The 27,886-nt window shown below is 42.4% G+C and overlaps 1 protein-coding gene and 1 long non-coding RNA gene across 3 annotated transcripts; one reads left to right on the forward strand and one right to left on the reverse strand.

The window, feature by feature from the left end:
- Positions 1 to 570: 570 nt before the first annotated feature.
- Positions 571 to 5,299, reverse strand: LOC122543307 (tubulin alpha-1A chain). Its single transcript, XM_043681821.2, has 4 exons — positions 5,143 to 5,299; positions 2,452 to 2,674; positions 2,179 to 2,327; positions 571 to 2,073 (listed from the first exon to the last, which is right to left on the reverse strand). Exons 1-4 carry the CDS (start codon positions 5,143 to 5,145, stop codon positions 1,093 to 1,095), a joined length of 1,356 nt encoding a protein of 451 aa, XP_043537756.2. The 5' UTR covers positions 5,146 to 5,299; the 3' UTR covers positions 571 to 1,092.
- LOC122543309 (uncharacterized) lies at positions 3,075 to 27,880 on the forward strand. 2 transcript variants are annotated; one of them, XR_006309994.2, is made up of 3 exons: positions 3,075 to 4,291; positions 6,388 to 6,586; positions 27,281 to 27,880. It is a non-coding gene; the product is annotated as an uncharacterized LOC122543309 (long non-coding RNA). The 2 variants fall into 2 exon arrangements; XR_015755785.1 differs by lacking the exon at positions 3,075 to 4,291 and having other exon boundaries at positions 6,219 to 6,586.
- The last annotated feature ends 6 nt before the right edge of the window (positions 27,881 to 27,886 follow it).

Below are 27,886 nucleotides of genomic sequence, written 5' to 3' on the forward strand. Positions count from 1 at the left end.
ATAAGAGGGAAGATACAAACTTGTAGCTCCTGGTTATGTTTTTTAAAAAAGGTTTAGGGCTCACACGGAATAGGTGGTGAAGAACGAAGTCCTAGCCAGAAGGGGGGGGGGGGGGGGTGGAAAATAAAACCAAATAGGGTCAAAGTATTTCTTTTGGTTGTATGCATTATCACACATCTTAATCAAACACTAACCTCAGCATCTTTTCCAAGGGCTGCAATCTAGTCTGGTGTGTTGGGAATATGGCAATATTTACATAAATTGTAACAATCTTGTTTTATAATTCTATTGGGATATTTTAATCCCAACAGATACAAGTATTCTGCATTCAAATACAATTTTACCTCTCTAGAATACAAGGACTGCATTTGAGTCACTTTTTAAAACCTCAAAACATGATCAGAAGAATTTGGGAACTTTTACACATTTAAAGTAAAAATGTTGGCAGCTTCACTGAAGTCCTATTTAGTACTGAAAATTCCAGTGTTTACTATCCATATTACCAATGAGTGTCAATGGAAAAAGGAATGCAGCATGTTTAATTCATTTAACAATATTAAAATACAGTGAGGCAGTTGACAACAGGGATTTTTATTGATAAATCAAGAGACAGAACACGAGTTACATTTGTAAAGGGATTCGCTGCACTGCAATCTCGATTTAAAGTGTACATTGTGATAGAATATAACCAAGGGAAGAGTTGAAACACAATGACACTTTTTAAAAAAAAACAATAGCCAAATTATCCACTGACCTAAAACCAGTTGAGGTCAATTGCAAAGGCTTGGCATTATGATGTGGAATACAATACAAGATGGAACATTGGGTAGAAGAAAAAAAAGTTTTTTAAAAAACAATAGAATATAAGATTTAAAATAAAATAAATATGGAATGCAAAGATCATTAAACCGGTGATTAAACATTAATGGTCATGACTTATGCAAGTGTGTAACTGATAATTAACAAATTGAAGGACCACACCCCCTCAAATTGGTTAACCTGCAGTTACAATTCACCATGTTTAATGCAATGTTTTATACTTTAATCTGGAATCCCTGTACAGCAGCACCATATTGTGATGTCAAAATCATGTTAATATTCTTCCCCTTCCTCCTCTCCTTCCCCTTCGACAGAGTCAACACCAACTTCCTCATAATCCTTCTCTAAGGCAGCCATATCCTCACGGGCTTCAGAGAACTCTCCTTCCTCCATACCCTCACCAACATACCAGTGAACAAAGGCACGCTTGGCGTACATCAGGTCAAACTTGTGGTCCAGGCGAGCCCAAGCTTCAGCAATGGCTGTGGTGTTGCTCAACATACATACAGCCCGCTGAACCTTGGCCAAGTCACCTCCAGGAACCACAGTAGGAGGCTGGTAGTTAATACCAACCTTAAAACCAGTGGGACACCAATCCACAAACTGGATGGTACGTTTAGTTTTAATAGTAGCAATAGCAGCATTGACATCTTTTGGCACTACGTCACCCCGGTAAAGGAGACAGCAGGCCATGTACTTGCCATGGCGAGGGTCACATTTGACCATCTGGTTGGCTGGCTCAAAACATGCATTGGTTATCTCAGACACTGAAAGCTGCTCATGGTATGCCTTCTCAGCAGAGATAACTGGTGCATAAGTGGCCAAGGGGAAATGGATACGGGGATATGGCACCAAGTTGGTCTGGAACTCGGTCAGATCAACATTCAGGGCACCATCAAAGCGAAGGGAGGCAGTGATAGAGGACACTATCTGGCCTATTAATCGGTTCAGGTTGGTGTAAGTTGGCCGGTCAATATCTAAGTTTCTTCGGCAGATGTCATAGATGGCTTCGTTGTCAACCATGAAAGCACAATCAGAGTGCTCCAGGGTAGTGTGGGTTGTCAAGATGGAATTGTAAGGCTCCACCACTGCAGTGGACACCTGGGGAGCTGGGTAGATGGAGAATTCAAGCTTGGATTTCTTGCCATAGTCAACGGAGAGACGTTCCATCAGAAGAGATGTAAACCCAGAGCCAGTGCCACCACCAAAGCTGTGGAAGACCAGGAAACCTTGCAGACCTGTGCATTGGTCAGCCTGCAGAAAACAAATGCAAATTTCTGTTACCTGGTATTTAAATGACTAGTTGCAACATCTACATTCCACATTTTGGTCTCTGTCTGGGACAGAGATCGCACTCACCAGTTTACGGACTCTGTCTAGAACCAAGTCAATGATCTCCTTGCCAATTGTGTAGTGACCACGGGCATAGTTATTGGCTGCATCTTCCTTCCCAGTGATCAGCTGCTCAGGGTGGAACAGCTGGCGGTATGTACCAGTACGAACCTCATCTAGGATGGGGAGACAAAATTCAGCAATTTATTAACACATGCAATCGTGGGATGAAATCAGGCTCAAGCATAACTAGAGAAGAGAAGAGATCTGAAGGCAACTGTCACCCATGCTATCACCTACCTATTACAGTTGGCTCCAAGTCCACAAACACAGCTCGTGGAACATGTTTGCCTGCTCCAGTCTCACTGAAGAACGTGTTGAAGGAATCATCTCCACCTCCGATGGTCTTGTCACTGGGCATCTGCCCATCAGGCTGGATGCCGTGTTCCAAGCAGTAAAGCTCCCAACAGGCATTTCCAATCTGGACTCCAGCCTGGCCAACATGGATACTGATGCACTCACGCTGCAAACAAACAAAGTTGTGATCAACTACTTTGACATCTCATCTGAAAACTCATTCCATCCAAGTTTATTCTTACATTCGTGCTTATCTTAAGCATTAGCTTTAGGAGAAGTCAACTGCTCTCCAATGTGCAGGCAAACCCATGCTCCATCTGATGATTGCCTCAGACCTCTTACTGAACAAAGTGACAGTCATGAATCATGTAGAGGGGCAACTACATAGCAATGTGGAGTAGCTGTAAGGTGTATGTTGTTTGTGAAGTAACTGTACATGACTGGATTCACTGTAGGCCACTGTATTGGAAAGTGATTGAGGCAGTATTATCATTGTAGTCATGTGCATCAGATGTGTTGGAATTGCCATTAAACCCTATCAGTACATCTGGTCAATCTCTGTGCATGTGGTGAAAGGTATCATATATCTGACAGGAGTGCAACTCATGCTTGAGGGGCATGAAAAAGACAGGCAGACAACTCAAGAGAAGTCAAGCAAGGACAAAAATAGGGCTGAATTTAGTAATTCAGGTTTGCAGGTGATATGCAAACCAAACATCACCCAGCCTTTCAGCAAGTTGTATATACTCAATCTTCAAAATTGCATCAAATGTTTCTAGCAGTATGAATGGTGATAAAATTAGATTACTTTCCAAATACATTGTATTTTACCATCTTAACATTAATTTCTTTCAGCAATGGTTGACATTTCACAAAACAATTCAATATTATTTTAAAATCCAGTGACTCTGCCCGCTATATTAAAGGGGATAATTAATTTTTTTGGAAAATGTTAATCAGAGCACAATTCATGTTTTTTACAACACATTTGGAGGTGCTAGTTGAAAAAGCTTTCAGTCCCATCTGTGAAGTGTAGTTAGAATGGGATTGCTGTATAAATCAAAAGGCTGTTTTTTGAGAGACAACAGCATGTATTAAGGAGAATCAGATTCCCTACAATAGAGAGGCCATTTAGCCCATCGAGTCTGCACCGACTCTCCGAAAATCATCCCATTCAGATCCTTCCCCCTCTCTGTCGCCATGGGAAATGCAGGGCTAATCTACCTAGCCTACACATCCCTGAACATTATGGGATGTTTAGTATGGCTATTCCACCTAACCTGCACATTTTTGGACTGGAGGAGGAAACCCACACAACCGGGGAAAATGTGAACTCCACGGGCAGTCGCCAGAGGCTGGAATCGAAACTGGGTCTGGCCTGGAAAAAAAAAGGCACATCCGTGCAATTCTTGTGTTTAAGCATTGCAATATTCATAAGCTAGTCAGTCACTGGTTCGGATGCTGAATTTGGGTGGGGTTAAACTGCATTGCAGATCGTCTCCAACTACTGCCAACTCTCTCCCCCCAACCAGACGCTAAACAAACAGATTGCAATCTCTTCTCCCCCGCCGCCATTTTTAGAAATTTTAACCCAGGAATTTATACTGACTCCATTGTCTGTATTTTGAATCTTAACGCCACAGATTTTGCAAAGCTGTCCATTTCACGATGACCTCGTGTTGACGTTGGCTTTGTGTCCCACGCATTACCGTCACTGACGTATGCTGTTACTATAGACAGGCAGGAGGCTGGAAGAACACAGCAAGACAGGCAGCACCAGGAGGTAAAAAGTCGACGTTTCGGGTGTAACCCTTCTTCATGCTGCTACTGGGCAGCCCCTTTCATCATTTCATCAGGGAATGGCTATGAAAGCCTTCAACTTACAGCTATGGTCGACAAGCCATTGAATAAGAAAATGTGGAAACGTCAGTGTCCCGACAAAACAAAGCAAAGCAATCTGAAGGAGAGGACTTGTCAAATTCAGCTCACGCCCTCTGCACATTGCTTACAGTCGCTGCCCATTATGTTCCAACATTAATTTCACGTTTCAACTATTATTTTTCCCACCTAGTGCATTAGGTATGCAACGATTAGTTGCGAAAAGCTCATAAAAACGTTCTTAATATGTTAATTCGAGTGATTCTTTCCTAGAAAGGGTTACTTGCAGAAGTCAATCGAAGAGTGGTTTTATACCATGCCTTTAAGGTTTTAAATATGAAATTGATTGTTATTGACGGAAGATTTCACGTGAATAGCGTACATATATACTCTTTGATAGTAATATATATTCCCCATTGTATTTAAGTTATTCAGACAACGTAGGTTTTTTTTGCGTTATATTTGCAACACAGACAGATCATTTGGCTCGGTGTTTATGCTCCACACAAGCCACCTCCCTCCCTAGCAGGATTTCTTCTGTTCCTTTCTCGCCTCGTACGTATTTAGCTATCACATAATATTTATTTATGTTCGACAGATAATTGCGTAGTGGAATTCAGAAATTAAGTCAAACAAGTGTACTTAAAAAAAACTAAGATGCCTAAAAACGAAGACACAAGTCTTACAATAAAAAAGCTTCAATGTGTAGCTTGCTGGGGAGAAAGAAAACTCTTTTTGTATTAAACAGCATCTTACCATGATGCCTGGTCCTTGGTAGTAGACAAAACAAATGGAATAAAGAGAAGGCTTGAGCGACTTCTTCCTACAGCGCGACTTTTACGGGTCGTCGTAAGAAAAAACCTACAATTCAGATGGGAGAGACATGTTCTTATAGTTGGGCCAGACTGTGGAGCCTGGGCAGTGGTGCCATTCTCATTGGAGGAGGTCAGTTTGAGTGACGAGGAACCATCACAATGCCGACGCTCTGATAGGAGGAGACATGCGCCGTTAACTGCTTCGGGCGTTCTGATTGGACAGACGCTCCTGGCCAAACTAATCGACTTGACCACGGGTGGTTTGGAACAAAGGCTGACATTTGATAAAACAGCGTAGAACAGGCAGACGAAATAATAAGATTCCGGTTTTTGGAGCAGAAAACACCTCAGCAATTATTCAAACCACTTCTTCTGAAATAACAAAATAGCCTTGCCTTATAAAGAGAAATTCAATGGAAATATTCTTTCACTGATAACATCATACTGGAGTACATTGTTCATTTGATGAAGGAAATTATTAAATATCTTATAAATGCCAATTTACAAATAAACAATTTGCTGATTATTCTGTTTAAAACGTTTCTCATAATTAACGAAGCCACGTTTTCATCTATTTCACAAAAGGAATTTTCCGCTCCCAATGAATTCTTTTACACAACATAACCCACGTTCAATCACAGCCGAATTACACGACTAGATCCTGAATGTAAAAAGTGGTATTTTATTTACCGGTAACATTAATATAATAATTTGTGAGATTTGCTACATTGGCTGTTTGTAACGATGTGAGACTGAATTGCTGTTTCTCTCAATGTAACAGAAAGTGTTCTACATGTTGCAATTCGTCCAGCGCGCTCTTATGTTAACGGAGACTTCTCAATTCCAAATTGTCACACCCGACAATCTTCGCAGCAAATATTGTCATCCATTGGGTTGGGTGGGGAGAGGTGACAAAATAAAACGGATTCCTTAGTATAGTAACTTTGTCTCTTATTGCTATTGTTTCGTGGAACGAAACAGGCTGTGGAATGGGACAGGGTGGGGCGGGGATTTTTCAGTCTTTTGTGCTGGACGCACGTCAATACAGAGTAACTATTTTCAATGGAAGCGACTTCAGAGAAACAGTCCAATTTTGATTTTGTCGAATTATATATAAAAAAACAAACTTTAGTACAATTTCCCATTACCCCGGCACAATTGTTATTTTTATTCTATTCTATTTCAGGCGATATTGACTGTCCGAAGTAAGATATTTCAGCGAAGAGACAAAATAACTCATCGACACCGGATATGCGGACGTAGTTTTAGGGCATAAAGCTGATTACAAGCTTCAATCATGTCTATCAGCTGATGGAAGGAGTGTATGAATCGAGATGGAGGGGTCCAGACTCGACGGTATTGTATTGTAAACGTCTCCAGAGAAGGTAGATGGGTTTGTTAATTCTATCTGAATATAGAAATGTGCCTGTCTTTATATGGCAGTCTAACTTCCCCGAGTTATATTGTACGGGCAAACGGCCATATCTGGATATTTTCTAAAAGTGGGAACAATTATTCTTCGCCCCCATTAGCAATTATGCATCACCCGTATACAATGTGACTCACACTGCAGCTATCGTGTTCTATATGATTCATACTGCGGTGACTGCTTTCTCCCTTTATTCCCCCCTCTTCTCAGATGAGAGCTCCAAGCAGTCACAATGAGCGATTGGCTACCTCACTCAAGAACCATTCTTCACACGGTTCATCCAGAAGGTCATTTTTCGCTTGTCATAGTTAGGACAGTAAAGGTACAACTGTGCTGTCTCGCCATTCACATCTTAACCTACAGGAAGAGTTGCTACAAAGCATTATGTAGAGCCGCACAGAATAAGAGAGCACAGAAACAAGTCATTCTCCCTAACCAGTCTGTGCTGACTTACTTGGAATACTGCGTGCATTTCTGGTTCAGAAAAGATTTACAAGGATGTCGCCAGGGTTGGAGGATTTGAGCTACAGGAATAGGCTGGGGCTGTTTACCCTGGAGCATCGGAAGCTGAGGGCTGACCTTATCAAGGTTTATAAAACCAAGAGGGGCATGGATAGGATAAATAGACAAAATCTCCTCCCGGAGGAGTCCAGAACTAGAGGGCATAGGTTTAGGGTGAGGGGGGAAAGATTTAAAGGGACCTAAGGGGCAACTTTTTCACGCAGAGGGTGGTACGTGTATGGAATGAGCTGCCAGAGGAAGTGGTGAAGGCTGATACAATTACAACATTTAAAAGGCATCTGGATGGGTATACAAATAGGAAGGCTTTAGAGGGATATGGGCCGGGTGCTGGAAAATGGGACTAGATTAGGTTTGGATATCTGGTCGGCATGGACAAGTGTACCAAAAGGTCTGTTTCTGTGCTGTACATCTCTATGACTCAATGACACTATGACATGTGACACGGGAGCCTTTTCCCATCCTTCCCAAATTAATTCCATTAAAAAATCCTCTACTCCCTCTGCCTCAGATTCCCATCCAGGTTCAACCTGAATTAATCTATACTATTTCCCTGCAGCCACTTCCTGGTCATGAATTCCACATTTTCACCATTCTTTCAGAAGTTTATTCTGAATTCCCTATTGGATTTAGAACATAGAACATTACAGTGCAGTACAGGCCCTTCGGCCCTCAATGTTGCGCCGACCTGTGGAATTAATCTGATGCCTATCTAACCTACACCGTTCCATGATTATCCATATGTATGTCCAATGCCCATTTAAATATCCTTAACGTCGGTGAGTCTACTACTGTTGCAGGTAGGTCGTTCCATGCCTCTATTACTCTCTGAGTGAAGAAACTACCCCTGATATCTGTCCTAAATCTATCACCCCTCAATTTAAAGCTATGTCCCCTCATGTTAGCCTTCACCATCTGAGGAAAAAGGCTCTCACTGTCCACTCTATTTAACCCTCTGACTATCTTATACGTCTCAATTAAGTCACCTCTCAATCTTCTTCTTTCCAACAAAAACAGCCTCAGTTCCCTCAGCCTTTCCTCGTAAGACCTTCCTTCCACACCAGGCAACATCCTAGTAAATCACCTTTGAACCCTCTCCAAAGCTTCCACAAACTTTCTATAATGCGGTGACCAGAACTGCACGCAATACTCCAGGTGCGGCCTTACCAGTGTCTTGTACAGCTGAAGCATTACCTCATAACTTCAAAACTCAATCCTCCTACCAATAAATGCCAACACACCATATGCCTCCTTAACAACCCTATCAACCTGGGTGGCAACTTTCAGGGGTTTATGCGCCTGGACACCGAGATCTCTCTGTTCATCTACACTGCCAAGAATTTTACCATTAGCCAGTATTCTGCATTCCTGTTATTTATTCCACTGTGAACTACCTCACACTTTTCTGCATTAAACTCCATTTGCCACTTCTCAGCCCAGCTCTGCATCTTATCTATGTCCCTCTGTAACCCACAACATCCTTCGGCACTATCCACAACTCTGCCTACCTTAATGTCATCTGCAAATTTACTAACCCATCCATCTACACCCACTTCCAGATAATTTATAAAAACAACAAACAGCAGTGGCCCCAAAACAGATCCTTGCAGCACACAACTTGTAACTGAGCTCCAGGATGAACATTTCCCATCAACCACCATCCTCTGTCTTCTTTCAGTTAGCCAATTTCTGATCCAATTTGCTAAATCACCTTTAATCCTGAAATTCCATATTTTGTGCAATACCCTACCGTGTGGAACCTTATCAAAAGCCTTACTGAAGTCCAAGTAAACCACATCAGCCGCTTTACCTTCATCCAGCTGTTTTGTCACCTTCTCGAAGAACTCAATAAGGCTAGTGAGGCACGACCGACCCTTCACAAAACTGTGTTGACTATCTCAAATTGAATTATTCCTTTCCAGATGATTATAAATCCGATCTCTTATAACCTTTTCCAACACCTTACCCACAACTAAAGTAAGGCTCACTGCGCTATAATTAGCAGGTTGTCTCGACTCCCCTTCTTAAACAAGGGAACAACATTTGCTATCCTCCAGTCTTCTGGCACAACTCCCGTCGACAATGGTGACATAAAGATCAAAGCCCAAGGCTCTGCAATCTCCTCCCTGGCTTCCCAGAGAATCCGAGGATAAATCCCGTCTGGCCCAGGGATCTTATCTATTTTCAGATCTTCCAAAATTGCTGAAACCTTGTCGTTATCAATCTCAATCCCATCTAATCTAGTAGCCTGTATCTCCGTATTCTCACTAACATTGCCTTTTTCCAATGTGAATACTGAAGAAAAGTATTCATTAAGTGCTTCCCCTACATACTCAGATTCCACACAACTTCCCACTACTATCTTTGATTGGCCCTAATCTTACTCTAGTCATTCTTTTATTCCTGATATACCTATAGAAGGCCTAAGGGTTTTCCTTGATCCTATCTACCAACAACTTCTCATGTCCCCTCCTGGCTCTTCTCAGCCCTCTCTTTAGATCTTTTCTGGCTAACTAATAACTCTCAAGCCTCTTAACTGAGCCTTCACACCTCATCCTTACATAAGCCTCCTTCTTTCTCTTGACAAGAGCTTCGACTTCTTTAGTAAACTATGGCTCCCTCTCTCGACAACTACGTCCCTACCTGATAGGTACATTCTTATCAAGGACCCGCAGTAGCTGTTCCTTGAATAAGCTTCACATTTCAAGAGTGTCCGTCCTCTGCAGTTTCCTTCCCCATCCTATGCATCCTAAATCTTGCCTAATTGCATCATAATTGCCTTTCCCCCAGTTATACCACTTTCCCTGCAGTATATACCTATCCCTGCCCATTGCTATTGTAAACATAACTGAATTGTGGGCACTATTGCCAAAGTGCTCACCTACCTCCAAATCTAACACCTGGCTGGGTTCATTCCCCAGACCCAAATCCATTATGGCCATCGCCCCTTGTTGGCCTGTCTACATACTGTGTCAGAAAACCCTCCTGCACACATTGAACAAAAACTGATCCATCTAAACTACTTGAACTATAGTATTCCCAGTCAATGTTGGGGAAGTTAAAGACCCCATAACAGTTACCCTGTTACTCTCGCTGTTATCGAGAATCATCTTTGCTATCTTTCCTCTACATCCCTGGAACAATTCGGAGGCCTATGGAAAACTCCCAACCGGGTGACATCTCCTTTCCTGTTTCTAACCTCAGCCCAAACTACCTGCTGCTGTAATACTATCTTTGATTAACAATACCACCCCCAACCTTTTACCATCTTCTCTGTTCTTATTGAAACATCTAAATCCCTTGGGGACCGTCATATTGATAACCTTATACTCTTCCCCACAAGAGGAAACATTCCTTCCATATCTATTAAAAAGAACTTCACCATTTCAAAGACTACTTCATTTGCTCACCCCTCAACCATTTTCAAGAGAAAACAGATCCAGCTTGTTCATCCTTTCCTGATAGGTATAGCCTCACGTTTCTGGTATCATGATTATCACATGTAGAGTGGGAAACATAGTTGATTTCACCGTACCTAACTCTTGGTCCTGAAGTCAATTTTAGCACTTGTACCTCCAAGATCAGCTAATTCACTACAAGTAGCTTCATTTCAACAAATGTCAGGTGTGTCAGATTCAATCCATAATTTGGTTTGACTGAATCTTCTAGATAAATACTCCAAGTATGTCATGCTGGAATAATAATCTAATGAAGGGGAAACATTTGGTGTACAATGATACCTTTTCAATATAGGTTTAAAACAATATAGAGAACAATACTTATTCGGGTGAATTATGAGACTATGGTAGGTCGCGAGCAAGTACTGAGGAACAAAGAGACCTTGGTGCAGGAGTCCATAGATCCCTGAAGGTGTTAGCACAGGTGGACATGGTGGTGAAGATGTGGATGAGATGCTTGCCTTCATTAGCCAGGGTATGGAATATAGGAGCGAGGAAGTCTTGTTACAACCTTATAAAGCATTAGTTAGCCTACAGATGGAATACCATATGCAGTTCTGGTCGCCACATCCAAAGACATCATTGCACTGGAGAGGATATAGAGGTGATTCACCAGGATGTTACCTGGGATGGAAAGTCTCAGTTATGAGGAGAGACTGGATAGACTGGGCTTGTTTTACCTGGAAAACAGAGGAGGCTGAGGGGGCTAATTGAGGAAAACAAAATTGAGAGGCTTGGACAGGGTAGATCGCGAGAATCTTTTCCCCATGGCAGATATGTCTAAGACCAAAAGACGTACATTTAAGGTGAGGAGTAAATGTTTAGAGGGGATCTGAGGAAAATGGTTTCACCTAGAGAGTGATAGAAATATGGAACGTGCTGCTTGAGAGGGTGCTGGAGGCAGGTACTCTCACAATATTTAAGCAGCAGCTGGACAAGCACTTAAAATGCCAGGGCATAGTAGGTGATAGACCAACTGCAGGGAAGTGGGATTAGCTTAGTTTGGTATTTGTTGGTCAGCATAGACATGGTGGGCCAAAGGGCCTGTTTCTATGCTACATGAATCTATGGTGGCTGAAGACACGGTCGATAGTGGTGGTGTTAAAGGAAGTGGAGATTTGGTGGAACATGGAATTCTTATAGGGCTGGAGTAGAGTACAGAGATATGGTGGAATGAGGCTATGGAAGAGATGAATAGATTTGAATATAAGAATGACCATTTTAAAAGTTGAGATTTTAGTGAACCGGGGACCAACGTAGAATAACATACATACAATCCAGATCAGAACATACAACCTGTTTTCTGATCCCTGAAATCAGATTATACTTCACCCCTAGGCATCCAAACTCTGTTGCCCATTTCATAATTGGGGCGACACAGTGGCTCAGTGGTTATAACTGCTGTCTCACAGCACCAGGGTCCCAGGTTCGATTCCAACCTCGGGTGACTGTCTGTGTGGAGTTTACACGTTCTCCCTGTATCTGCGTGGGTTGCCTCTGGATGCTCCGGTTTCCTCCCACAGTCCAAAGATGTGCTAAAAATTACCCATAGTCTTAGGTTCATGAGTCAGAGGGAATGGGTCTGGGTGGGTTAGTCTTTGGAGGGTCAGCGTGGACTTGTTGGGCCGAAGGGCTTGTTTCCACACTGTCGGGAATCTAATCTAATGTATGTCAAGTTCCATTCATTTGTCACCCCATGTTTGCTGTTCCTTGTGCTATTCTAGATGGTGACTGTTGATATGTGGTTCAGTGGTAGGTTAAATCACAGGCAGGTCTGATGATATGCTAATCTGATACCTATGTGTACTCTCCAGCAAAAATCACTGAAGAAAGCTGAAAGTATGATTATACTCTGTAGTTTGGAGACACTGAAGTATCCCTCTTACTCACCAGACAATTCAGAAGGACCTTTCTGGTTTAATTTTCTGGCTGCATTGAATGCTGTATTTATCCACTTGCCTACTGGCAGAACCACAGCCATCTTCAAAGGTACACATGTTAATCCAGAGATCTGTCTACCGGTGCCATTGATTCTGCCTGAGACACCGATCATTGGTTGTTGATCCTGAGTTTATTAAATTGACAGATAGATAATTAGAAGTGTGAATCATGTTGGGGCCAATTTTTGGCTTGTCAATAACTTTTGATGAATAGTAGAAAGAACATTTTTGTAATAACATATTTCTGCTACAATGAAACAAAAGGGCAAGCAATTAAATTATTTTCACAGTTCTTTTGTTCACTGGTTCAAGAGCATGTCAGACTTGCCACTGTCAGTAATCCCAACACAGCCTGCCTCTCCCAGATTGCATGTTGAAAAACTAATTAGAATGGACAGTCAATTTTTCAATCCTGTTGCTAGGAGATGAATAGCTCTGTTACCATAGAGACTGTCTTGGCACCCTGGTGGGTTGTAAGCCTCTTTTATCACATTGGAGCTTGTGACTGCTGTCACAACCATAAAACTGCAATAGCATTTGCAATTCACTTTTTAGAATATTGCAGCCACTTCCACAATTCAATTCCCCTATATAATTGTGCAGTGTCTTCCAGCTTTCAGAGAGAATTGAAAGAAAAAAAAACCTTGGCATCTGATTGAGTTAGCTTAATTTATAAGAAACAAAAAAGAATTTGCATTTCATAATCTTCCAAACACTTTACAGCCAATGCAGCACTCGAGTTCTCTTCATTGTACTGTAGAAAACGCAGTGATCAGTTTACATACACCACTCAATGTGATGATGACTGGATAACATTGTTTTTGGTGATATTGGTTGAGCGATAAACATTAGTGAGGGCGCCAGGGGATTTGCCCTGCTGTTCTTTGAATAGTGATCTTGGGATCATTATATCCACCTTGGAGGTCAGGTGAGGTCTCAGTTTAATGGCTCGTCTAAAAGATGGTGTTTCTGTAAAGACAGCATTGCTCTGCGTGGGTCACCATAAATTTGGCTTCAAGGCTTTGGAATCGGACTTGAATCTTTGATCTTCAGACTCAATGCCAAAAGTGATGTTGGCTGTGACTCAGCAGGTAGTAGTCTCACTGCAGTTTGCATCTACTGCACTCATATGAATAATATGCCTGAGAGTAATTTCTCACATTTATGGAAACCTACTAGCTTGTGGAGTTGTCTTCAAGTAGACACTCCAGTTCGAAGATAATGTGGCTGGAGGCTAGTGGAGGGAGTTGGGTGTTGCTGAAATAATAGAACCCCTACGGCAACGAAAGAGACCATTCAGCCCATCAAGTCTGCACCTTTCCTCCAAGTGCGTCCCATTCAGACCTAGCCCTGACCCTATCCCCATAACTCCACATTTCCCATGGCTACCTGGACATTATTGGGTAATTTAGCATAGCCAGTCCACCTGCCTTACACATTTGGACTGCAGGGGGAAACCGCACAAGCACAGGCAGAATGTGTAAGCTCCACACTGTTGCCCAAGGCTGGAATTGAAGCCAGGTCCCCAGCACTGTGAGGCTACAGTGCTAACCACTGAGCGACCATAACGAAATCAATGAGATGAAAACTGAACAAGCTCTATGTCATGTTACTGCCCGAAAAGATAGTGAAGTTTATGCCAAGGTTGATAAACAGATAACAACATCACAAAAAAACTGGAGCCAAATTAAATAAACACCTTTTCCTTTCAAAGATACTTTATTCATAAAATTTGTAAAGGTGATTTACCTGACATATTAAATTTGACATGACAGTGTCAATGTCAAATTTCTTCAAGAAATTCCAATTAGTTCAATTTTCTTCAAGGCAGTGTGTAATACTCTGAAATGTTCACTCCATTTACAATTAAAGGATATTTATGATATACATTTCATAGACAAAGTCTTTTCCCTGGGGTCGGGGAGTCCAGAACTAGAGGGCATAGCTTTAGGGTGAGAGGGGAAAGACATAAAAGAGACCTAAGGGGCAACTTTTTCACGCAGAGGGTAGTACGTGTATGGAATGAGCTGCCAGAGGATGTGGTGGAGGCTGGTACAATTGCAACATTTAAGAGGCATTTGGATGGGTATATGAATAGGAAGGGTTTGGAGGGATATAGGCCGGGTGCTGTCAGGTGGGACTAGATTGGGTTGGGATATCTGGTCGGCATGGACAGGTTGGACCGAAGGATCTGTTTCCGTGCTGTACATCTCTATGACTCTATCTTTTGGAGGGAATAGAACAGAACCCAATTGCAGGAAACCACATGAACTGATAGAATCAGGCTCTGTTGTGAAGCCTAAAAGCTGCAAATTGAGATTTGACTGACGCAGCAGTGAGTGAATATAATAGATAGGAACCAAGTGTGCTATGGATTAACAGAACAGTAAAAACATCTTTTACATTTTTGTTTCTTAAACATGAATACAAGGACTTGGGAAAACATCAAGGAAGAGACAATCAAAAAGCAGTAACTATATATGGGTTTAATCAGGAGTAAATCGGGACACCTTTTTTTAAATCTATAAACCTTGAAGAAACTCCGGGCGGTACGGTGGCTCAGTGGTTAGCACTGCTGCCTCACAGCGCCAGGGACCCGGGTCCGATCCCAGCCTCAGGCGACTCTCTGTGTGGTGTTTGCACGTTCTCTCTGTGTCTGTGTGGGTTTCCTCCGGGTGCTCCGGTTTTCTCCCACAGTCCAAAGATGTGCAGGTTTGGTGAATTGGCCATGCTAAATTGCCCATAGTGTTAGGTGCATCATTCAGAGGGAAATGGGTCTCTTCAGTGGGTTGGTTGTTCGGCCAAAGGGCCTGTTTCCACACTGTAGGGAATCTAATCCAACGGGGTGGCACTGTGGCTCAGTGGTTAGCACTGCTGCCTCACAGTGCCAGGGACCTGGGTTCAATTCCAGCCTTGGTGACTGTCTATGTGGAGTTTGCACGTTCTCACTGTGTCTGCGTGGGTTTCCTCCGGGTGCTCTGGTTTCCTCCCACAGTCCAAAGATATGCAGGTTTGGTGAATTGGCCATGCTAAATTGCCCATAGTGTTAGAGGTAAATGTAGGGGAATGTGTCTGGGTGAGTTGCTCTTCGGAAGGTCAGCATGAACTTGTTGGACCAAAGGGCCTGTTTCCACACTGTAGGGAATCTAATCTAATTGATGGGAGGGTGATTAAAAAGGTCGACATATGCAAAGATTACCTTTACTCCTAGATCCTGGCATCCATTCCAAACAAAAATCAATTGCCTTAAAATCCTTCACTTCCAGTTTTCTACCCTCTTCTCTCAAAGATACTGACTTGTGTTGGGGTATAGCTTCACCTGTGCTCACTGCCTTTGGTACCTAATTAAGATGGGTCCCAACTTTTCATTCATAAATGAGCTGCAGCACTGAGCATCAGAGGGTACCAGAAGGAACTTCACAGCTGAGCCCATTTCTCTCCTCAGCTAACATCTGTACATGTATATGTTTCACCAGGAATTTTGATTGATTTCTTTCCTTCTCTGGTCAAGGGTGCTGTAATCATCTGCAGCATCCAAAACTTCCCCTCTGGCAAGAGAGCTAATTCAGCACCAACTGGGATCAGACCAGTTCTTCCTAGTCTAGTATTGACTAATAAAATTATGACATCGGGGAAACATAATATTCATTTTAAGAAAAGAAAAATGACAAAAATATATGGTTTCCAGGTAGATTTTTAATCTTAAATGAATGCCGCATCAGCAAAGGCTGTCACATTTTTGCAAACAAAATTGAAGTTCAAAAAATCAATGCTTGAATGTGGTCGGGGTTACGGTGATGTGATTATCAGTGACAGCCCTGCCATTGATTTCACATGGATCTGCTGAGGAACAAAAGATGTTCGCTCCTTAAAATGCTGACTCCACAGAATTGTTTTACCTGCCAACCAAACATCAGCCATTTCAGTCTCTTGCATAACTAAAACATTCATACCTCCCATCCTGAAAAATAGGCATATTATATCCCCGAACTATTCATGAAAAAAATAGTAGTTGTAAGTTCAATATGGTGGTGTATTATCGCAGGACTGTTTTGTGCAGTGCCTGCAAATGTTCCGTAAACTGCACTGGCTTTTTCAACCCAGAGGCCCTGTGTTTCATTTGTGTCATTTGCAAAGCAATTGTGTGTGATTGTAATGTCCCATAAAATGTTAAGATTATTAAATAAGTGGATGTGCATTATGGTCAGTCACAGATTATTCAGTTATCATCGAATTAAAATCTAAACCAAATAAATCAACTCTACCAAAGACTCTTATTGTCTTGTGCGCACTCAGATTCCTGTTTTTAACAATTAATCAAATCTGATCATGTATCCGCAGATGTCAGTCTCATTTCAGTTAGCACCAGTTGTCTTATAGAAGTCCTCCTCAGGATATTATTGTTTTTATACTGCTGGGGAAGGGACCGGCAGAGATAGAAGTGGAATGTACTAAGACAACATTAAATAGTAGAGAAATAAAGCTGGGCGATTATTCTGGTCAATTACTTTCAGGGAAATGGGAATGTTTGTGTAGAATCTATACTGCAGTAGACTTCACATCAGGAAGACAAAAGGCCAGGGTGATTCTTAGAGGAATGAAAACCCTCTACCGTCATAGTGATTTTTTTACAGGTAGGTGAACCCGTGCCTTCTCCCTTGTACTCGTAATTTTAAGATTCCATCTAGTAAAGAAAATGATCAAAGATTACAACTCTTTTTAACAGTTTATTGTAACATCAACAAATTTACAAAGATCAGTGTTCCTTAAGCTAGGTAAGTATTTTACATATTTTAATAATCTCATTCCCTGGGTTCATGAAGAGTCCATGAATTTATCAGCTTTGCTTTAATCAAAATGTTTTTTGGGATTAACATTTCCAGGAAATTTGGGACACACGGTCGTTTATAGCTCATTAGCCTAGAAGTATTATTTACATTTCTATAGCAGTTCACAGCAATCTGATGGTTGAGACAATATTTTTAAGTATTGGATCAATGCGTATCATTGTGTGCCATAATTGCCTCTGCTATCTATTGATTAGCATCCTAGGTTTTTATAGTTTTGACCTTCCTTGGAAAACTGGCAGAGTTTAGCCAGTTCCTATTCCTGAAAATTGTCCATTACAGAAAGCCATTTTTGCACTCCCTTCTTTGCCTTTCAAATATTGACTTCTTTTGAGTTGAATGCTTTCTTGCTGAAGGACTGGCTATAGTTTCCTCAGTCACACCAGCCAAGGACTGGCATTAACAACACTAGGGTCTAGATTGGAATGGTGCGGTAAAAGCACAGCAGGTCAGGCAGCATCCGAGGAGCAGGAGAATCAATGTTTTGGGCAAAAGCCCTTCATCAAGAATGAGGCTGGGAGCCTTGGGGGTGGAGAGATAAATGGGAGGGGGGTGTGGGGCTGGGGGGAAGGTAGCTGAGAATGCAATAGGTGGATGGAGGTGGGGGTAAAGGTGATAGGTCAGAGAGGAAGGTGGAGCGGATAGGTGGGAAGGAAGATGGACAAATGGGACAGGTCATGAAGACGGTGCTGAGCTGGAAGGTTGGAACTGGGATAAGGTGGGGGGAGGGGAAATGTATAAAGAAAGTAGGAGTACACTTAAGAGGGAAATCAGGAGGGCAAAACGGGGACATGAGATAGCTTTGGCAATTAGAATTAAGGAGAATCCAAAGGGGTTTTACAAATATATTAAGGACAAAAGGGTAACTAGGGAGAGAGTAGGGCCCCTCAAAGATCAGCAAGGCAGCCTTTGTGTGGAGCTGCAGAAAATGGGGGAGATACTAAATGAGTATTTTGCATCAGGATTTACTGTGGAAAAGGATATGGAAGATATAGACTGGAGGGAAATAGATGGTGACATCTTGCAAAATGTCCAGATTACAGAGGAGGAAGTGCTGGATGTCTTGAAATGGTTAAAGGTGGATAAATCCCCAGGACCTGATCAGGTTTACCCGAGAACTCAGTTGGAAGCTAGAGAAGTGATTGCTGGGCCTCTTGCTGAGATATTTGTATCATCAATAGTCACAGGTGAGGTGCCGGAAGACTGGAGGTAGGCTAACATGGGGCAACTGTTTAAGAAGGGTGGTAAGGACAAGCCAGGGAACTAAAGACCAGTGAGCCTGACCTCGGTGGTGGGCAAGTTGTTGGAGGGAATCCTGAGGGACAGGATGTACATGTATTTGGAAAGACCAAGGACTGATTCAGGATAGTCAGCATGGCTTTGTGTGTGGGAAATCATGTCTCACAAATTTGATTGAGCTTTTTGACGAAGTAACAAAGAAGATTGATGAGGGCAGAGCAGTAGATGTGATCCACATAGACTTCAGTAAGGCATTCAACAAGGTTCCCCATGGGAGACTGATTAGTAAGGTTAGATCTCATGGAATACAGGGAGAACTAGCCATTTGGAAACAGAACTGGTTCAAAGGTAGAAGACAGAGGGTGGTGGTGGAGGGTTGTTTTTCAGACTGGAGGCCTGTGACCAGTGGAGTGCCACAAGGATCGGTGCAGGGCCCTCTACTTTTTGTCATTTACAGAAGTGATTTGGATGCGAGCATAAGAGGTACAGTTAGTAAGTTTGCAGATGACACCAAAATTGGAGGTGTAATGGACAGCGAAGAGGGTTACATCAGATTACAACAGGATCTTGACCAGATGGGCCAATGGGCTGAGACGTGGCAGATGGAGTTTAATTCAGATAAATGAGAGGTGCTGCATTTTGGGAAAGCAAATCTTAGCAGGACTTATACACTGAATAGTAAGGTCCTAGGGAGTGTTGCTGAACAAAGAGACATTGGAGTGCAGGTTCATAGCTCCTTGAAAGTGGAGTCGCAGGTAGATAGGATAGTGAAGAAGGCATTTGGTATGCTTTCCTTTATTGGTCAGAGTACGGAGTACAGGAGTTGGAAGGTCATGTTGCAGATGTACAGGACATTGGTTAGGCCACTGTTGGAATATTGCATGCAATTCTGGTCTCGTTCCTATCAGAGAGATGTTGTGAAACTTGAAAGGGTTCAGAAAAGATTTACAAGGATGTTGCCAGGGTTGGAGGATCTGAGCTACAGGGAGAGGCTGAACAGGCTGCGGCTGTTTTCCCTGGAGCGTCGGAGGCTGAGGGGTGACCTTATAGAGGTTTACAAAATTATGAGGGGCATGGATAGGATAAATAGGCAAAGTCTTTTCCCTGGGGTGGGGGAGTCCAGAACTAGAGGGCATAAGTTTAGGGTGAGAGGGGAAAGATGTAAAAGAGACATAAGGAGCAACATTTTCACGCAGAGGGTGGTACGTGTTTGAAATGAGCTGCCAGAGGAAGTGGTGGAGGCTGGTACAATTGCAACATTTAAGAGGCATTTGGATGGGTATATGAATAGGAAGGGTTTGGAGGGGTATGGGTAGGGTGCTGGCAGGTGGGACTAGATTGGGTTGGGATATCTGATCGGCATGGATGGGTTGGACCGAAGGGTCTGTTTCCATCCTGTACATCTCTGACTCTATGGTGAAGTCCACATTGATGCTCTGGGATTGAAGGGTTCCAAGGCAGAAGATGAGGCCTTCATCCTCCAGGCGTCGGGTGGTGAGGGAGTGATGATGGATGAGGCCCAGGACCTGCATTTCCTTGGCGGAGTGAGAGGGGGAGTTGAAGTGTTCAGCCACGGGACGGTGGGGTTGATTGGTGCGGGTGTCCCAGAGATGTTCTGTGAAGCACTCTGTGAGTAGGCGGCTGGTCTCCCTAATGTAAAGGAAACTGCATCGGGCACAACGGATGCAATGAATGACATTTGTGGAAGTGCAGGTGAAACTTTGATGGATGTGGAAGGCTTTTTTGGGACCTTGGATGGAGGTGAGGTGGGGCGGGGGGAGATGTGGGTGCAGGTTTTGCAATTCCTGCAGTGGCAGGGAAAGGTGCCAGGAGGGGAGGGTGGGCTGTAAGGGGGCATGGACCCAACCAGGTCTTTGTAGAGGGAACGGTCTTTACAGAAAGCGGGTAGGGTGGGGAGGGAAAGATATCTCTGGTGGTGGGGTCCATTTGTAGGTGGCGGAAATGGCGGAGGATGATGAAGTGTATATGGAGGTTGGTGGGGAACACTAGGGACATGCCCTCAATAAGTCTGACTTGAGGGGAGGTAGTGGCATAGTGGTGCTATTGCTGAACTATTAATTCTTAGACTCAAGGGACACAGATTCAAATCCTACCATAACAGCTGTTGGAATTTAAATTAAATTAATAAATCTGAAATCTAAAGCTAGGCTCAGTAATTGTGCCATAAAATTACCAACAAATGTTCCAAAATTCCATTTGGATTACTAATATCCTTAAGGGTTTGTGTCCATATGTTTAAGTCCAATACATTTGTACTTATTGAAATGTAAACAAAAGTTTTCCTCCACACAGCATTGTGATTTGATTTATGTGAAACTGACCTCATAAGAGTTCTCTCACAATGGCACAGTGCATTTTTATTTAAATTGCAGAAAGCAGGAACTCAATGAAGTAGCTTGCTTTGACTCCTACTCAATCACTTCCCTCCTCCCTACCACCATCACTGTCTCACACATTGTCATGGGAACAGAAGGATGATAGAGCCAGATGCTGTTAAAGGAAAAACCATAACTGCCAATAAATTGGCAAGGAGAAAAGACAAAACGTCAGCCATTGGACAATATTCAACAGCTGCAGATTTGGGCTGTAGCTGTCTGGGAATTAAAGACTGCAACAAAATAAAGAAAACAAAGAGATTTATAATGAATAACTATTTGCATTTATATGCCTTATCAAAATATCTCAAAATTTCATCAGTTAATTTATGTTCAGAATTTAGACCACATGAACAGTTTGAATTAAGAAGAAAGCACAAGAATGCTCTCTGTCGCGCAAGATCTAGAGTCACAAGCATGTCTTCAAATAAGGAATTACTGAACAAGTACAGAATCACAGGGATTGATCTCTGTCTTCACTACCTGCGTGCTAAGCTTTGTCTGGCTGGAGGTTAGAATGGAAAATCTGACAAGGAGGATTGCATGCCTGTTACATTATCCATGGATTTTCCTTTCACTCATTTGCAATCCTCCCCAGACTTTCCTTTTAGCCCTCTGCTCGGGTGATGCTTAACAGCCGGGTGATAAAGACCCAAATCTATTCAAAGTTTGTGAGAATCCAAATCTATCCCATAGAATCTTACAACTTTGGAAGGAGGCCATTTGGCACATCAGTCATGCTGGCTCTCTGTAAGAGTTAGCTATTTAATCCCACTCCCTGACTCTTTCTCCATCATCTTTAAGATATTTGTATTTAAAATACTTGTCTAGTCTCCTTTAAACACTATTTTGGATTCTGGCTCTACCATTGTTTCTGGTAGAGAAACCAGAAACTGCTGCATCCATATCTGAAAAAAACTGACCTTACCCTTTGTTCATTGATGACCCCAAAACGATGTCCTCTAGTTTGCCACAGTGCAAGCAAAAGCAGCAAAAACATAAAACACAAATCATTTTGTGTGCTTGATATTGAGGGAATAAGCTTGCAAACAATCTGCACCCTCAGAACCCCGGGAGTAAATACTGGATTCTAGATTGTGTGGAAATTTCGACCATGTTCTAGTGAAAGATGACAACAAAAGATTTGTTATGTGATTAATTATTTGTTATTTGCAAAATCCAAGAAAGGAGCAGAAAGACTTGAGAAATGACCGATTTCCTTCCTCCTGTTTCTGAATATAAAGTCTATTGGTAGCACCTCCAGTCTTTCTTTTTGTGTCCTTTATTCATAAAAAAAATCTTTACATACATACATGGTCATAAACGCAGTTCAGTTCTATACAGTAGTGTATCAAGGAAACAAACAAACACTGGAGTTTGTATCCAAACAAACCAAAGGCATTTCTTATTTGAACCAGACTATATTGGTAGCTCCTCCAGTCACTCAGTTGTGCAGTATGAAGTGAGAGTGCTCAGAAAGGCGCAATCCTTCCACCAACTTAAATGATCTCAGCGCAGGTTATCTGTGGGGGTGATGTAATTGGATCATAAATCAGCATCCTTGGATGAGAGAAGGAGGAAATGCAGCCAAGATTCCCACTCTGAACAAACTACACTGGCTGGAAACGTGTGGTGTGCATGAAGTTCAGGGAAAATAGCTTGACCGGCAGTTGCTCTTGGAAGAAAGCAGTTGGGCAGAAAGCAACAGTTAGAAAGGGAGGAGGATCGAAGTGGTTGAATTGGAGTCATTAATATTCATGTCTTGTAGCAGTTAGAGGATTACAGCAGCTGGCAGGGTGCCAGAAAATCACAACAATTTGCAGCTTTTTACTATCATGCCCATTCCAAATGCAGCAGGCCAGAGATCAGCAGGAACAAGCGCATTCCGAGAAGTGTGTAAATTGTACTATTAAATATGTATTTGTGAAATGAGCTATTTCAGCTTGGCAAATGTCTAAAACACAATGCCAGTTTATTAAAATGTCTCTTCCTGAAGGACCCCATGGATGGAGTCCAGTTCCCAAGAGGATTCATTCAACAGCTGTGATGCCATCAATAACTCAGCAGCTGTTAGTGTGTGTTGAAAATGCACCGGAGAGGCAGGGTGGGACCAGAACCAAGACCGGACTCTGTTTTAGTGGAATAATTTGCTATGTGCTGTATAGCTAAATAAATCTGAACTGATAGAATGTGGTGCTGTTCAAAAGTGAATTGTAATGAAAAAGAAATGCACATTGTTCCTGAATTGTTCTTAGAACGAAGTATGCACAACCGCGACCATTTGATGGGTGATTTCATTGACCCTGACTGAAACCTCATGGTTGCTAATGTCCCCAATCTTCCCAGCCTACCTCACCCAAACCACAATATCAACACAGGGGCAAATTACTGCCAATGCTGGAATCTGTGCTGAAAACAACAAATGCTGGAGATCACATCCGATCAGGCAGCATCCGTGGAGAGAGCGCAAGTTTTGTATCCAGATGACGCTTCGTCAGAGCTGATAGCATAGAATGAACAACATAGCAGTTCAGAGAAGATTTCCTTGACTAATAACTGGAACAAGCAGATTGCTTTATACGGAAAGGCTAGACAGGCTAGGCCTGTGTCCTCTGGAGTTTAGAAGCGTCAGAAGTGTCTTAATTGAAACATATAAAATCCTGAGGGGACTTGACTGGGTGGATGTGGAAAGGTTGTTTCCTCTTGTGGGTGAATCTCTGAGTCATTGTTTAAAAATAAGGGGCAGAGACTTGAGTCTGTTTGGAATTCCCTTCCTCAAAAGGCATTGGATTCAGAATCTTTCAATATTTTTAAGGCAGAGGGAAATGGATTCTTGGTCACCAAGGGGATGAAAAATTATCAGAGATACACAGGAATGTAGAATTAAGGTCAAAATCAGATCAGCCGCGATCTTATTGAAAGAGCGAGTGGCCTACTCTTGTTCCTGCGTCCCTAACATAGTGTAACATTCCAAGATGCTTCACAGCAGCATTAAAAAAACAAATTATGGCACTGAGCCACATACAGAGACATTTGTTAAAAATGACCAGATGTTTGCTCAGAGATATATTTCAAGGTGTGTCTTAAGGGAGAAAAGTGAAGTTGAGAGGCAGAGAGATGTAGGGAAGAAATTCCACAATTGGGGCCAAGGCAACTGCTATGGATCAGACCAAACACCCTACCAATATATGAAGGAGATAGCCTGGACCCTAACTTTTATATTATTGAAAGGAAAGTGTAAGACGCTGTGTTTTAGATATAATTGAATTGGTTACACTACTCAGCTTTCAGCAAAACACACTTTATTCTTTCCCTACAGTTAAAATACAAAAAAAAAGAAAAAAGAATTGGTATAACTTTATTGGAAAACTTAACAGAATAATAGATTATTTAACTACTAATCAGTAACTGTTCCAAAATAATAAGATCCCATAAACACACCCTTGGCAAAGACAAATACAGTAAAATAGATTGCTGCCAGAATTGCATGAGAGACAGACCTCCAGCATTTTGCTGTGTCTGACAGAGGTGTATAACAGCTTCCACTGCCAACTTTAAGCCCCAACAATTGCTGAAAGCTAAACTAAAACCCTGGTTCTGTGGGAACCTGATTTCACCCATTCAGGCTGCTTCTATTGTTCCAACTATAAAAACAAATCAAAGTCTCACAAGCTGTTTACTCTATTGGCTTGGACCAGATTGCTCAGAGCCTCTGTCTCAAAATCCTATATTCAAAAACAAAGGACAAAATACACCTCTTAAAACCATAGTATTGTCACACAACTGAGGGTGCAGTCTTCAATGGTGGAGCTGTTATAACTGAGAATACACTAGAGGCCAGAATTAGATGAACAGCAAGATCCTGAGGATTGCAGGATGGAAGCAAATAAAGAGACGGGGAGTTTTTTTGACCATGGAGGAATTTGAAAGCAAAACTGTGAATTTTAAAATCAGGGCATGGCTTGACTGGGGCCAAACATAGGGCACGATATAATAGAACAGCAGGACCTGGTGTAAGTTAGGACACAGGCAGCAGAGTTTTGAATGATCTTTTGTTGACAGAAGGTGGGAACATTTAGGAACATACAAAGAAGTAGGAATACTACATTTGGACACTTATGCCTGCTCCACCATTCAATAAGGTAAACTTTACCTTCCTGTCTGCACTCCCCAAAAATCTACTGAACTCAGCCTTGAACAAATTCAATGACCCAGCCACCACTGCTTTTAAGGGAAGAGAATTCTGCAGACAAACAACACCCAGATAAAAAATTCTTCACATCTCAGTCTTAAAAAGGTGACCTCTTAGTTTTAAACTGTTGCCTAGTTCCTGATTCTTCTCAGTATCTACTTTGGCAAACCCCATCACGTACGTATAAAACAAAACACATGAGGAGTAGATTGAGACCACTCTGCCTCTTGAGCCCACCCTGTCATTCAATAAGTTCATACCTGATCTGATTACTCAAAGTTCTCACTGACTCCAATAACCTTTCACCCTCTTGCTGATCAAGAATCTAGGTAGAATGTGCAAAACCATTCAGGAGTATATTCTAAAAGTTGAGCCTGGACAAAACAAATGTATGGATAAGGGTTTCAGCTGCAGAAAAGCTGGGATATTTGTGAGGGTGGGCAAAGTTGGTTGATGTCACAGAAATGAAAATAGGTGATCTTAGTGATAGCACAAATAGGAAATCACTGCAGTAGTGGGAGGCCCTTATACCAAACCACACCTTGATTTCTCCCTTTGTCCTTCTAGTAACTTCTCACCTTTCAAGTGCCTTATAATGTTCCAGCTTTCTGACCGAGAGTCATAGAGATATACAGCATGGACACAGACCCTTTGGTCCAACTCACCCATGCCGACCAGATATCCTAACCTAATCTAGTCCCATTTGCCAACATTTGGCCTATATCCCTCTAAGCCCTTCGTATTCATACACCCATCCAGATGCCGTTTAAATATTGTCTTGTACCAGCCTCCACCATTTCTTCTGGCAGCTCATTCCATACGCATACCACCCTACCACACGTACTGCCCTGATTTGTTTTACCATTTATTTAAATTAAACTCCATCTGCCATTCCTCAGGCCATTGGCCCATCTGATCAAAATCCCATTGTACTCTGAGGTAGCATTCTTTGCTGTCCAGTACACCACCAATTTTGGTGTCAAATGCAAACTTACTAATTATAGTATGTGAACTATGCTCACCTCCAAATCATTTATATAAATGACAAAACAAAACAGTGGATCCAGCTCTGATCCTTGTGGCACTCCACTGGTCACAGGCCTCCAGTCTGAAAAGCAACCCTCCACAACCACCCTCTGTCTCCCACCTTCGAGCCAGTTCTGTATCCAAGTGGTTAGTTCTCCCTATATTCCATGTGATCTAACCTTGCCAAACAGTCTACCACGAGGAACCTTGTTGCATGCCTTGCTGATGTCCATAGACAACATCCACCACTCTGCCTTCATCAATCCACTTCATTGCTTCTTCAAAAAACTCAACCTCTCCTTTAAAATCCTCATCTACTGTCCCCTAAAACCGACCCTAAGCTCCTTCTTGAGATATCCGCTTTCCTTCTTCCCTTTAGCTTCTTCACTGATCATTTGGTAATTTCAATCTTCAGCTGTCCTTGTCCTTCATTCTCTGAATTCACAGACCTTGTTTTGCCTCAAAATTTTTCCTTCCGTATAATCTCTGTTATCTGAGATGAGGTCCTGTCCCCAGGTCCTCTCCAATACAGTTTCCACTTTCATAACATCACCTGTTTTACCACCTATCTTAACCTATCTTCTTTTAAAAGAGTAATTTGCACATATAATTCAACAACTCAGTGGTTAGCACTGCTGCCTCAGAGCGCCAGGGACTCTGGTTTATTCCAGCCTTGGGTGACTGTCTATATGGAGTTTGCACATTCTCCCCGTGTCTGCGTGGGTTTCTCCCATAATCCAAAGATGTGCAGGTTGGGTGAATTGGCCATGCTAAATTGCCCATAGTGTTCAGGGATGTGTAGGTTTGGTGCAATAGTCATGGGAAATGTAAAGTAATAGGGTAGGGGAATGGGTCTGGGTGGGTTGCTCCTTGGAGGGTCGGCTTGGATTGTTGGGCCAAAGGGCCTATTTCCACACTGTAGGGATTCTATTCTATGATGATTTCCAAGATGGTGGTGGAGTAGGGCTCCTGAGCCAGAGCCCGTCAATTCTGACCCTTTTTCTATCTTCTTTTCTCGCTTTTTTTCCTTTAGTTTTTGTTTCCGTTTTTTTTCCCTCTCTACTCACCTTCTGGACGGAGCTCAGTCACAAAGTCAGCAACTGGAGACCCAGAGTGGAGACTTTGCTGGTCTGCCATGAGGCGTTGGTGTGGCCCAGTCACAGCTCTAGCGGTTGACGGCATTGTGGAAGCAGCTGGAGGCCCCGAGCGGAACTCTGGAAGCCTGTGGTGAGGTAGCCGGTGAGCCCAGATGGCAGTTGGCGACAAGAAGGCAAGAATGCAGAGACATGGGGTTCATGAGGTCAAGTCCAGTGTCGGGGGGAGGTTGAGCCCCGTGCAAGAGAGAGGGAGATTGAGCCCTCTTGGCGAAAGCCCAGCATGGAACAACTGCAGGCTTATGGCTAAAGAAGTGCTGTAATTTAGAATGTTTAACTTTATTTCTTGTTTACTACATACTGACAAGAATCTTAATGTTGAACTTTAACTTGTTTCTTTATTTTTCTATCTTTACCTAAGATTTTGTCCCTTTGTACCTGAGATACCACCATGAATGGTGACATTATACAATTTTCCCTGTACTCCTGTATCCCTGTACTTGAGTATACACGACAATAAAAACTAATTCTCATTCTAATTCTGA

The sequence above is a fragment of the Chiloscyllium plagiosum genome, unplaced genomic scaffold (genome assembly GCF_037043375.1).
Source record: "Chiloscyllium plagiosum isolate Xiang-an unplaced genomic scaffold, Cpla_swu_hap1 HiC_scaffold_53X, whole genome shotgun sequence".
Taxonomy (NCBI): Eukaryota; Metazoa; Chordata; class Chondrichthyes; order Orectolobiformes; family Hemiscylliidae; genus Chiloscyllium; species Chiloscyllium plagiosum.